Source organism: Chiloscyllium punctatum, chromosome 20, assembly GCF_047496795.1.
Source record: "Chiloscyllium punctatum isolate Juve2018m chromosome 20, sChiPun1.3, whole genome shotgun sequence".
NCBI lineage: Eukaryota > Metazoa > Chordata > Chondrichthyes > Orectolobiformes > Hemiscylliidae > Chiloscyllium > Chiloscyllium punctatum.
The window spans coordinates 21,048,127-21,060,633 of NC_092758.1; the positions used below are offsets into that span (position 1 = coordinate 21,048,127).

At 41.0% G+C, this 12,507-nt stretch overlaps 1 protein-coding gene across 2 annotated transcripts in view; it reads left to right on the forward strand.

Annotated features, from left to right (window-relative positions):
• Positions 1-10,830, forward strand: part of LOC140491959 (E3 ubiquitin-protein ligase SH3RF1-like) — a 73,606-nt gene extending 62,776 nt beyond the window's left edge. For both annotated transcript variants that reach the window (XM_072590471.1, XM_072590472.1), the window contains exons 10-11: positions 1,534-1,877; positions 5,273-10,830. In XM_072590471.1, the coding sequence (XP_072446572.1) occupies positions 1,534-1,877; positions 5,273-5,444 (516 nt within the window). In that variant the 3' untranslated portion in view covers positions 5,445-10,830. The remainder of the gene's footprint in view (positions 1-1,533; positions 1,878-5,272) is intronic.
• The last annotated feature ends 1,677 nt before the right edge of the window (positions 10,831-12,507 follow it).

A 12,507-nucleotide genomic window follows, 5' to 3' on the forward strand; every position in this document is an offset into this window, starting at 1 on the left:
AGTGGATCGTATCTTTTTGTGGCTAGTTGATGTTCATGTATCCTGGTGGCTAGTTTTCTGCCTGTTTGTCCAATGTAGTGTTTGTTACAGTTCTTGTAAGGTATTTTTGTAAATGACATTAGTTTTGCTTGTTATCTGTATGGGGTCTTTCAAGTTCATTTAGCTGCAGTTTTAGTGTGTCGGTGGGTTTGTGGGCCACCATGATGCCAAGGGGGCTGAGTGGTCTGGCAGTCATTTTTGAGATGTCTTTGATGTGGGGGAGAGTGGTTAGGGTTTCTGGACATGTTTTGTCTGCTTGTTTGGGTTTGTTGCTGAGAAATCGGCAGACTGTATTCATTAGGTACCCGTTCTTTTTGGATACACTGTATGGTAATTTTCCTCTGTTCTTCATAGTTCCTCTTTGCTGCATTGTGTGGTGGCTCGTTGAAATAATGTTCTAATGCAGCTTCATTTGTGAGTGTTAGTATAATTGCTTCTGTAGTTCAGTATTTGGTCTGTATGTTTTCCTGTAGATGCTGGTTTGAAGTTCCCGATTGGCTCGAGTGTGATCTCTAGGAATGGCAGTTTGTTATTGTTTTCCTCCTCTTTAGTGAATTTTATGCCAGTAAGGATATTATTGATAGTCTTGAAGGTTTCTCTAATTTGTTTTGTTTAGTGATAACAAGGGTTTCATCCACGTAGTGGACCCAAAGTTTGGGTTGGATGCTTGGCAGAGCTGTTTGTTCGAGTCTCTGCATTACTGCCTCTGCTAAGAACCCTGATATCGGAGATCCAGTGTTCCGTTAGTTTGTCTGTGGGTTTTCTTATTGAAAATGAAGTGGCTAGTAAGGCATAGGTCCGTTAGCTTGACAATGTTGTCCTTGCTGATAATGTTGGTGTATGTGTCTTTGGTGAGACAATCAAAACAGTGAATGTGAGCTTAGGATATCATGTCTAAATGTAACACAAGTGAACGAAGAATGGGACATTCACAAAGTCCATGACTGTACAAGGGGTGAAGGAAATGTATGAACAGCATTTCAAGCTGTAGATAATTACAAGAGCAGGAAGTATTGGACACAGGAGACCTGAATGAGAAATACACAAGGGAGAAGGAAAAAGATGCTAGTGTAATTTGGACATTAAGTGAAAATTCTGTGACAATTCCATGAAGCACTGTCTCATTCTCTCATTTTTAGTTTTGATAACAACGCACATTATTTAAGGGATCTAATAGGCATCTCATCCCATTGACTCTACTGATACCTTTGAGCCAATTCCTTTAGGTTACACAAGTCTCCAGTTAATTGATTTGTTTGTGAATTAATCTGTCATTGGTGTTAAAAGGGGTGAAACTGTGCAGAAAAGAAGTAAAATATTTATCAGAAAGCATTTGACAAATTTCAAACCTTATCTTGAACTTTGTTTTACAAAATGATGCATGACTGTTCCAAAGTCTCTTCCACTCCACTGTGACAAGGACGACCTTTCTTTGACAGCTAAGGGCGGTTGAGGACATTTCACAGTAAACTAACTTTAATGTTCCTTTTTCAGACCCAGCCCAGTCTTGGAACGTTTCCACCTCACTGTGCTGCATCTTCTACAAGGCCTAAGTTCCAGCTCACCTCGGTGTGCAGCCCAACTCCAATCTCGTTCAAGCCAGAACAGCTCACTGCGCAATCAGTTTTACAGGAAACCAGTAGTCCTCCTGTCCCTGTTATCTCCCACAATAGAGCTGGGTCATGCCCAATAGGGAGTAAAGAGGAGGTCCAGACAGCCCACAGAAAAACAGGCTCCTGGGATTCATGTTATCGCTGCATCCCTCCATCACCGCTGCATAGCCCTGTTTCTGAAGGATGTCCGAAGACCTTGCAAAATCGTTCAATGTGCTTCAACAGGTAACAACCCTTCTAGCAATGGCTGCTATTAAAGAAGAGGTGTAACATGAATCATGTTCATTGCACAAATGTTGTAGATATATGGAATTCCCTCCCATAGAGGCTGTAGATATGCAGGGATTATTGGAGCTTTAACTCCTGGGGTAGATGGATTATTTATTAGGTAAGGCTAGCAAAGGAAATGGCATCAAGATGGGTAAATGGAACTGAGTTCAATTAGATGTTGCTCTAATTAAATACTGGAACAAGTTTGAGAGACAAAGTGACAAAACTCTTTATCTTTGGTCCCTTCTTGTGATCCTATAATTTATCTGTAAGTGACAGAAAGATGCCGATCTTATCTCAAGGCCATCAGTTATGCCCTTCTCTACCATCCTTTGTAGTCATTAAAAAGCTCCAGTAATGGACAATAAATGTTGACCTCACCAACAACACCCATGTCCTGTGAACAAACAAATCAAAATAGAACCTCCCATGAGCATTTTATATATCATGAAAGCACTTCTAAAGGATTATTTCATGAATGGTTTTTACCAGTCAGGTGCCTCACCCATTGACAATGCCACATTGAGATATCCTGTGCTGAAATCAGTGCTATTCAGACTTCTAAAAATCAGTTAGATCAAAAACTCATGGGCTGTACACACAGACTGTTTAATATAAACTGTCAGAAGTTGAAGCTTCCCACCAGAAACATAGCATCATGGATCTACTTTCCTTATTGTATGGTGTCACAGAGATCACAAAGTGCAGATAAAAGAAAATGTTTGGACTATTTACAAAGTTAAAAGTCACACAGCACCAGGTTATTGTCCAACAGGTTTATTTGGAAGCACTAGCTTTTGGAATGCTTCCAGCTGATGAAGGAGCAGCGCTCTGAAGGGTAGTGCTTCCAAATAAACCTGTTGGACTATAACCTGGTGTTGTTTGATTTTTAACTTTGTCCACCCCAGTCCAACACTGACTCCTCCACAACATGGACTATTGACCTCATTCTTATATAAGAAAGCCATCATTCCCCATAACTACTGTGGTATAAGGTAATAGTTCTGAAAGGGTTAATGTTGGAGACTGCAAGTGTCTCTTTAAGTCTCAGCAGTAGTTCATCCTCCACGACTGTAAAATAAATAAGCCTTTAGACTCAGTAATAAACAAGGATTCATGGCAGCACTGTAGCTCAACAGATATGTATTGCAGAACCAAACGCTAAAACAAGTGTCTCTTGAGCGATTACACAATCGATACTTGACAGCAGCACATGGACAAACACAGATAACAAACCCACCCAATAGTGAGCCAAGGTTTTATATGTACGTAATGTATTTGGAGCAAACAGTAAGTGTCCAAAAGTGATTAAAATGAACTATTATGCTAAGACACTAGGAAACTATTTCACTCTTGACTATATTCCCAACTCTCCTTTTATAAAGTATCACTTTCCTTCACCTTCTTTCCTTTTTGTATCTTTGTATTTTTATTTTATCATTGCCAATGTTTTCAATGGTATAATTTGTCTGTGTACTAATTATTCTGAACTAATTACCTGGAGTCATAATTTCAGCTCCATCTATATAGGGAGCTTGAAATTCAGTTGGTGAAATATAAAAAAGCTAGTATTAATAATGGCGCCAGGGATCAAAATGTTACCCAGTAGTCCAGGTGTAATCTCACCAAAGCTGTATATAATTGCAGCAAGACCTCCTTACTTCTGTACTCAAACCCTTGAAATAAAGGCTAATATGCTGTTTTGCTTGCAGAATCTGCATTTTTAAAATTCTTTCATCAGGCATGTTTGTTGCTTATCCATAATTACCTTCTGTGATTTATGTTTGATACTGAATACCAATATTTCCTGTTCTTTTATCCATTAAAAGTATTTGAAATAAAGGGGCCACATTTACCTTCCTTAATACCTGTTGATCTTGGATGCTAGCTTTTTGTAATTCATGTATGAATATTCCCAAATCCCTCTGTTCTATAGCTTTCTGCAGTCTTCCTCCATTTAAATAATATTCAGAACCTCTATCTTTTCTGCCAAAGCACATAATCTCACATTTCCCCATATTACATTCTATCTGCCAGGCCTTTCCCACTCACTTAACCAGTCTCTATCCCCACGTGGACTTTTGTGACATTCTTACCACTTGCCTTCCCACCTGTTTTTGTCATTTGCAAACTTGGCAGGAGCACATTCACTTTCCTCATTCAAATCAGTGATACATGTTGTAAGTAATTGTAGGCCCAGCACTGATCCCTGTGGTACTCCACTAACCACAGTTTCCATCCCTAAAATGCCCCCTAATCCCAACTCTCTGCCTTGTGTTAGTTAGTCAATCCTTGACCAATGTTACTATTGCCAACACAATGGGCCCTTACCTTATTCAGTAGCCTAATGCGTGGTACCTTATCAAATACCTTCTGAAAATTCAAATATATTACATTCACTGCTTCCCCTTCATCTATCCTGCTTGTTCCCTCAAAGAATTCTTACATAGGTTTCAGGCATGATTTCCCCTTTGTGAAGCCATGCTGACTCTGCTTGTCATATTATATATTTCCAAAAAACCCCCCAAGAATTTCCAATTGGGAATTCAGAAAAGCTTAATCTCCACATGTATTAAGTTCACCATGAACTCACTGGCAAAAAGAGTTTGAAAGAGCATATGATGGTTACATTTAAGAGTAGGGCCGACAAGCATCTGGGCTGCAATGCTAAATTTAGATGAAGAATATGGGAAGGGGCTTGTAAGGAATACAAAGGCCAACATGGGTTTTTTATTGAGCCATTTGGCTCATTTCTATAATGTATATAGTACATAATATATATACATGTCCTGTACTCATTATAACAAAGGTAATGTTCATTAACAATACACTCATAAGCACAATGCACTGATTAAACTCACACTCTGTATCTAAACAGGTTAAGGTTTAAACCTGAGTGTTTTCTGATACTAAGCATCATTTGCAGCTGCAGATGCACACAATCAGAAATGCTTCGTCATTACGTAGAATTCCAATGGCTTTATGCGTAAAGGAACTGCGCGTAGGCAGAAAAAAAATGCAGTGTTGAACAGAGTTCAGCGGGGGGCTGGGGGTGAGTGAGGACAGAAAGGGAAGGAGTAAGGCCAGTGGGGAAGGGGTGTGAGGAAAGCGAGGCAGGGTCTGAGGATGTACGGGAGTGAGGACAATCAGAAGGGAGTGAGGATGGCAAGGAATGAAGAAAGGAGACTCTACCTATCCCCCCCTTCACAACACCCCTTCCTTTCTCTCCCATTCACAGCCACACCATGTTTAAGGCCATGTCCATTAACACCATACCCATGTGATAAACACTATTTAAACTCACACATATACAATTCAGTGAATAATATGGATGCTTCTTGTGCCCACAGATGCCGGGCAGTCCTTTCGTATCCAGCTCAAGGTGATGCTGAGCTTGGCCTGGAGCAAGGTGACATTGTATTGGTGCACAGGAAACACCAGGATGGCTGGTTCCAGGGAACGCACACAGAAAGTGGGAAGACTGGCCTTTTTCCAGGAAGCTTTGTTGAAAGTTTACAGTGAGACTGAAATCTGAAATTAGATTGAAGATGTGAAATGGCAAATACTTCCTAATAACCATTGTCCTGTGAACACTGTGTGTAATATTCCATCTGTGGTGATGTTATCAATATGAGATTTTGCCCATGCTACAGTTAAAAAATGGTTAATAATCTGAAGCATTTCTACCTTTGTAGGCAGCTTGGAAGTGAAACAACCTGTTTTTTTTCCAATTATGCACGGAATATTATCGCAAAGGAACTCTCCCACCCACACTGCTTCTCAAATAGTGCCCTTTCAATCAGAATATGCCAATTCTTAGTGAGTTCAGCTAAATATATTGGAGAGCACATACTAATCCAGTCAGATGGTCTATGTGTATGTAGCAGGACAAAGCCAGACAGTAAAATAATCCTCTTTATAAGATTCAGTTTGGAAGACCTGCATTAAATACTAGTCAGCTAAAAGCAAGTTATAAAGATCTATCCAGATAGACTAAGCTTGTGATGTTGTGTTGGATTGTTATCAAAAAGGGTATGATACAGCTGTGATCACAGGAGACGGGCTGGGAGTGACGTCGATGACAATGTTTTAGAAGAAATGTAGTCTTTGGCTTTAGCTTTACAATGTTTAATTTTGGTCCCTTTTCATTTGCACTAGTTTTGGTAATGTTCCATCAAAGAAAGGTTACACTAAATATATTAACTTTATCTGACTGATTTGGACTGACCATTTCATTCTGAATGGTTGGGAATCCCATGAGGTTATTATCTCCATTGCTTTGGAAGAAGCTCAGAAATGATCATCCAAGGTCATTAAAGTAAAATTAGCACTTGAAAAATGGATCGTAGGCATTTTTGATATTAAAATAAATGATCATTTTAAATTGCATTAATCAGATAGGTTGATAGGGGACAATTACACAGGCTGAAAATATAAAGATTAATCGTATTTAATTTTAATTTGGTAGAAATGATGCGTGGGATTTCTTTTTCTAATTTCCCCTCTCCCCTTTTTTATAGCTTTTCAATCCCAGCTGCGATGAATGGTTATATTTCTCACTGCATTCTAATGATACTCAGATGAGGGAAGTTATGTCATCCATTGTACTTTCCACTGTTTGTGTCACAGCTATGTTTGATGTTAGGTATGTCTGAAAAATTCTGGGAGCGAATTGGTTATGGGGATGTGGGAGAGTACTACACACTTTCAAAACTGTGCAATTTTTCTCAGATTGAACAAATGCATAAGTGCCAGTTTTGAAACTAAAATGCGATCTCTTGCTGACAGCAAATAGATCCTGGCTGACAAACTAATCTACACCAAGCATGCAATCTACACGCTGTGGGCTTCCCTCCTTCCTCTTTCAGGTAGCCACTAGTAATGCAACCAGAGTCTTGTAAATAAACATCAGGTTTGGAGACAAGTGGATGTGGGAATCTCTGGTATTCATTATCAGTCCCCAGGATGGCCTTCGAAGATGGTGTTGGGCTGACTTCTTGAACTTCTGCAATCCTTGTGATGAAAATGCTCCAAAATGGTGTTAAGCAGAGAATTGTTAGATATTGGTCCAGTGACAAAGAACAAACAATATATGTCTGAGCTCAGAATGGTGTTGGCTGGAAGGTAATTGTGTTCCCTCAACATTATTTTCCTTGTTCTTCATGGTAGTAACGGCTGTAGGGGTGCTGAGATGTTGGCAACTTGGTAAATTGGCAGAGTTCATGCTATAGATAGTACATGCTGTATCCAAAGTTAGGTAGCAGGGAGGGGTTGGAAATTGTGTCCAGCAACGTAGGCAATGATCAATGTTGTTGAGGTTAGACTGGTTCTGGTGGTGGTGAACATATAGAAAATAGAAGCAGGTCCATCTTTCTAACCCCATACAGTTGTGATACTTTCTAGATCATATATTAAACACTTCCCAACCTGTTGGCTTCAAACCCTTATGAGGCAGAGATGCTTTGGAGAAATTAGACATGTGCCGTGCGGTACCGAGAACGTCTTCCTATTTCTATAGCAACACAGTTTTGCAATGCAAATAAATACCAGTCATACCCCAAGTTTGATTTGAAATTTGGAGGAAAGTTTGTGGAATAGAAAGCCAGCTAAAACTGTTCTCGTCTCAAAGAATGGACTTCAGAAAGTAGTTGTATAAAGACCTGGTTTGAAAAAGGATGGAGACTGTGAAAGTATGTAAAGCTAAAGATGTGTGAAAGTCTTGTGGAGCACGTTATTTCTACTTTATCAGGACCATGATAAGGAGGCCAGTTGGTCAACAATGGTAGATCATTGATAGGGAGTTTTGTTCTGTTTGTGTTGGTGGAAGAGGAAAACGTTATGGAAACCTTTTTTTGAAGATTGAATGGTTGGGGTAAGTGAATGGATTTAAGATAGTAGGATTTAAGACCTTTCATCTCTGAGCTTTACAATTTTTTTATACAAGAAAATTGGGTGGTTTGTTTATCTGCTGGTGATAAAATCAAAAAAGTGCACCCAAAGTGCTGAGAGAATGAGTTTCATTGCTTTAATTTCTCTCATTCTGTGCTTTCTTATTGCTTGTAGTGTAGAAACAGGCTGTTTGGCCCAACAAGTCCCCACTGACCCTCCAAAGAGTAACCCACCCAGATCCATTCCCTTACCCTATTACTTTATATTTACTCCTGACTAAAGCATATAACCAACATATCCCTGAGCACTATGGATAATTTAACGTGGCTGATTCACCTAATCTGCACATCTTTCAACTGTGGGAGGAAACCCACGCAAACACAAGGAGAATGTGCAAACTCCACACAAACAGTCGTCCGAGGCTGAGATCGAACCTGGGTCCCTAGTACTGTGAGGCCATAGTTCTAACCACTGAGCCACCATGCTACCCTAGCTACTGTGCTGTCCTGTTATGCTATGACAGAATATTCCTGTGAGGATTGGGACTTTAAAATAAGAGAGCGTCACAGAGAGGGAGCTTTGATGGGTTGTGTGTACTTCTTTTCCCATATTAAATTATGTTAATAGGTAAAATGATGGATATGCAGTCTGATCACAGCATTACCGGTTATTGAAGACTGAGACTTTTGTGGTTGATGAATAATTACTTTCTTATAACATTTCAGTCTTGTCACTTAAAGGAAGCGGATTGTTCCCATATATTTTTGCCCTGACTAAAGCTTTTAAAAATGTCAGTGTAATGGTGATCTTTTCTTTCACCATAAAAAGTGCTTGATCAAATTGTTACAAAGTTTCTTTTGTAAGTAGAAATTGGGTCTAATCCAAATTGGTACACTGAATAAAGGAGTGAGCTGCAGAATATAAAAAAATCAGGAATGTTTGACAGAGATACTATGAGGAATGTGTAACCGTTGTGAACAAAATATAGATGAATGCTTTGGAAATCTGTAATCACTTCCCATTGTTGGAGTTTTGAAGCTGGAGGGTCTGAAACACCCTCCACTATGGATTGTGAAGACCTAACCTCTGTCTAAAATTATATTATCGGCCTCGTTAATGTTATTTGAGTGAGCTCTTGGTGCCTCTCATATCATCACAGGCGGCATGCATCGTTTAATAGTGACTGGAAGGCAGATCTAGAAAGTATTGTGGAACTACAAAGACTTTGGCTTTGTAACATTATTTTTAATTAGTTTGTTTAAGAATAACAGCCAGAGAAGAGTCATCCCTGCTCCTCTTCCATTTGCCCATTATCTAATTTCACAAGGGGAGTCTCAAGTAAATATTAAGCTTTATGTTTATGAATGTAAAAGGCTTCAGTGACTGCATCAGGCACATGAAATGTGTTCCAACCTAATAATTCAACTTCTGCTCATTTCATGTGAGAAATGTTAAAGGGGAAGTTCTTATCGGAGAATTGTCAGTCTTCGGAATTATCTCCAATAGAGAGCAGAGGAGGCAGGGCGATTAATGCCGGGCTGGGTTAGACAAATGTTTGATATTACAAGGGAGTCAAAGCTCTTGGAGGACAGGCAATAGTAAAGGCCACATGCGCCTGGCCAAGCTGTTCATCATATTGAGAATACGCTCCTCGTGTGGCTCAATACCACAATACTTACTTCAAATACTTGTAGCAATTGAAAATTGGCCATTAGACCATAACCTCTTGGTCCAATATATTCACTTGCTCTATTATTCCCATCAAATTGGGAGATCAACCCCAGCTCAAAAACGCAGGAGAACATGTCAGGAGCAGCACCAGCATATCTAAAGATAAGGTGTCAACCTAGTGAAGCTACAACACAGGACTACTTGCAAATCAAACAATGAAAGGAGTATGCAATAGAAAGGGTTAAGCGATTCCATGACCAATGTATCAGATCTAAGCTCCACAGTCCTGCCATACGCAGTCCTGAATGGTGGTGAAAATTAAGCAATGAACAGGAGCAGGAGGAGACAGGAGCAGAAGTTGCTGGAAAAGCTCAGCAGGTCTGGCAGCATCTATGCAGGGAAACCAGAGATGACATTTAGGGTCCAGTGACCCTTGCTCAGAACTGAATCTGAAACGTCAATTCTGATTTCTCTTCACAGATGCTGCCACACCTGCTGAGGCTTTTCCATTAACTTCTGTTTTCATTTCTGATTTACAGCATCTGCAGTTTGTTCAGTTTTTAACAGGAGGAGGAGACTTGACAGATATTCCCATTTTCAACAGTGGGGCATCCCAGCACGTTAGCACAAGAGTCAAGGCTGAATTATTTGTATCCACCTTTAGCCAGCAGTGTTGAGAGAATGATCCCCCTGAGCATCCACCTAAGAGAGCCTCAGCATTACAGAAACCAGTCTTCGATCAATTTAATTCATTTCACATCCACAGGCATACAAGTGTATGGCCTGAGTGCTAGAAAATGGGATTAGAATTGTTTAAGTTATTGTTTTGGACTGGTACAGATTTGATGGGCCAAAGAGCCTTTTCTGTGCTGTAGTCCTCTATGACCATGTGGCATTGGCTATGGGCAAAAATTATGGGCCAGACAACATTCCAGCAATAGTACTACAGACCTCTGCACAAAATGTGCTGCATTCCCTGTTAAATTGTTTCACTACAGTTACAGTACTGACATCTATCTAGCAATTTGAAAACATACCCACTGGAAGCCAGTCCATAAAAAGCAGGACAAATTCAACTGCCAATTCTGCCCTTTCTGTCTTGATCTTCAGCAAAATAATAGAAGAGATCATTGGCAGTGCTATTAAGTGGCACTAGCAAGGGAATAACTGGTCACTGATATTGAAACACAGCACGTTAGAACTGCTGGCTGACATCACCAGAGACCCGGGTTCAATTCCCGACTCAGGCGACTGACTGTGTGGAGTTTGCACATTCTCCCCGTGTCTGCGTGGGTTTCCTCCCACAGTCCAAAGATGTATAGGCCAGGTGAATGTAGGGGTATGGGTGGGTTGCGCTTTGGCGGGTCAGTGTGGACTTGTTGGGCCGAAGGGCCTGTTTCCACACTGTAAGTAATCTAATCTAATCTAATCTAAGAGTTTTTCAGACTGGAGGCATGTGACCAGTGGAGCGCCACAAGGATTGGTGCTGCGTGCACTTCTTTTCATCATTTATATAAATGATTTGGATGTGAGCATAGGAGGTATAGTTAGTAAGTAATCTAATCTAATCCCCAGGATCAGGTGTACCCTAGAAATCTGTGGGAAGCTAGGGATGTGATTGCTGGGCCACTTGCTGAAATATTTGTATCGTTGATAGTCACATGTGAGGAGCTGGAAGACTGGAGGTTGGCTAATGTGGTGCCACTATTTAAGAAACGTGCTAAGGACAAGCCAGGGAACTATAGACCAGTGAACCTGACCTCGGTGGTGGGCAAGTTATTGGAGGGAATCCTGGGGGACAGGGTGTACATGTATTTGGAAAGGCAAGGACTGATTAGGGATAGTCAACATGGCTTTGTGCGTGGGAAATCATGTCTCACGCATTTGATTGAGTTTTTTGAAAGAGTAACAAAGAGGATTGATGAGGGCAGAGCGGTAGACGTGATTTACATTGACTTCACATAGATTAGATTAGATTAGATTAGATTAGATTACTTACAGTGTGGAAACAGGCCCTTCGGCCCAACAAGTCCACACCGCCCCGCCGAAGCGTAACCCACCCATACCCCTACATCTACGTTTACCCCTTACCTAACACTATGGGCAATTTAGCATGGCCAATTCACCTGGCCTGCACATCTTTGGACTGTGGGAGGAAACCGGAGCACCCGGAGGAAACCCACGCAGACACGGGGAGAACGTGCAAACTCCACACAGTCAGTCGCCTGAGGCGGGAATTGAACCCGGGTCTCAGGCGCTGTGAGGCAGCAGTGCTAACCACTGTGCCACCGTGCCGCCCACTTCAGTAGCATTTGACAAGGTTCCCCATGGTTAACAAGGTTAGATCTCATGGAATACAGGGAGAACTAGCCATGTGGTACAGAGCTGCCTCAAAGGTAGAAGGTAGAGGGTGGCGATGGCGATGGAGGGTTGTTTTTCAGACTGGAGGCATGTGACCAGTGGAGTGCCACAAGGATTGGTGCTGCGTGCACTTCTTTTCATCATTTATATAAATGATTTGGATGTGAGCATAGGAGGTATAGTTAGTAAGATTGCAGATGATGCCAAAATTGGAGGTGTAGTGGACAGCGAAGAAGGCTATCTCAGATTACAATGGGATCTTGATCAGATGGGCCAATGGGCTGAGAAGTGGCAGATGGAGTTTAATTTGTATAAATGCAAAGTGCTGCATTTTGGGAAAGCAAATCTTAGCAGGACTTATACACTTAATGGTAAGGTCCGAGGGAGTGTTGCTGAACAAAGAGACCTTAGAATGCAGGTTCATTGCTCCTTGAAAGTGGAGTCTCAGGTAGATAAGATAGTGAAGAAGGCGTTTAGTATGCTTTCCTTTATTGATCAGAGGATTGAGTACAGGAGTAGGGAGGTCATGTTGTGGCTGTACAGGACATTGGTTAGGCCGCTGTTGGAATATTGCGTGCAATTCTGGTCTCCTTCCTATCAGAAGGGTGTTGTGAAACTTGAAAGGGTTCAGAAAAGATTTACGAGGATGTTGCTAGGGTTGGAG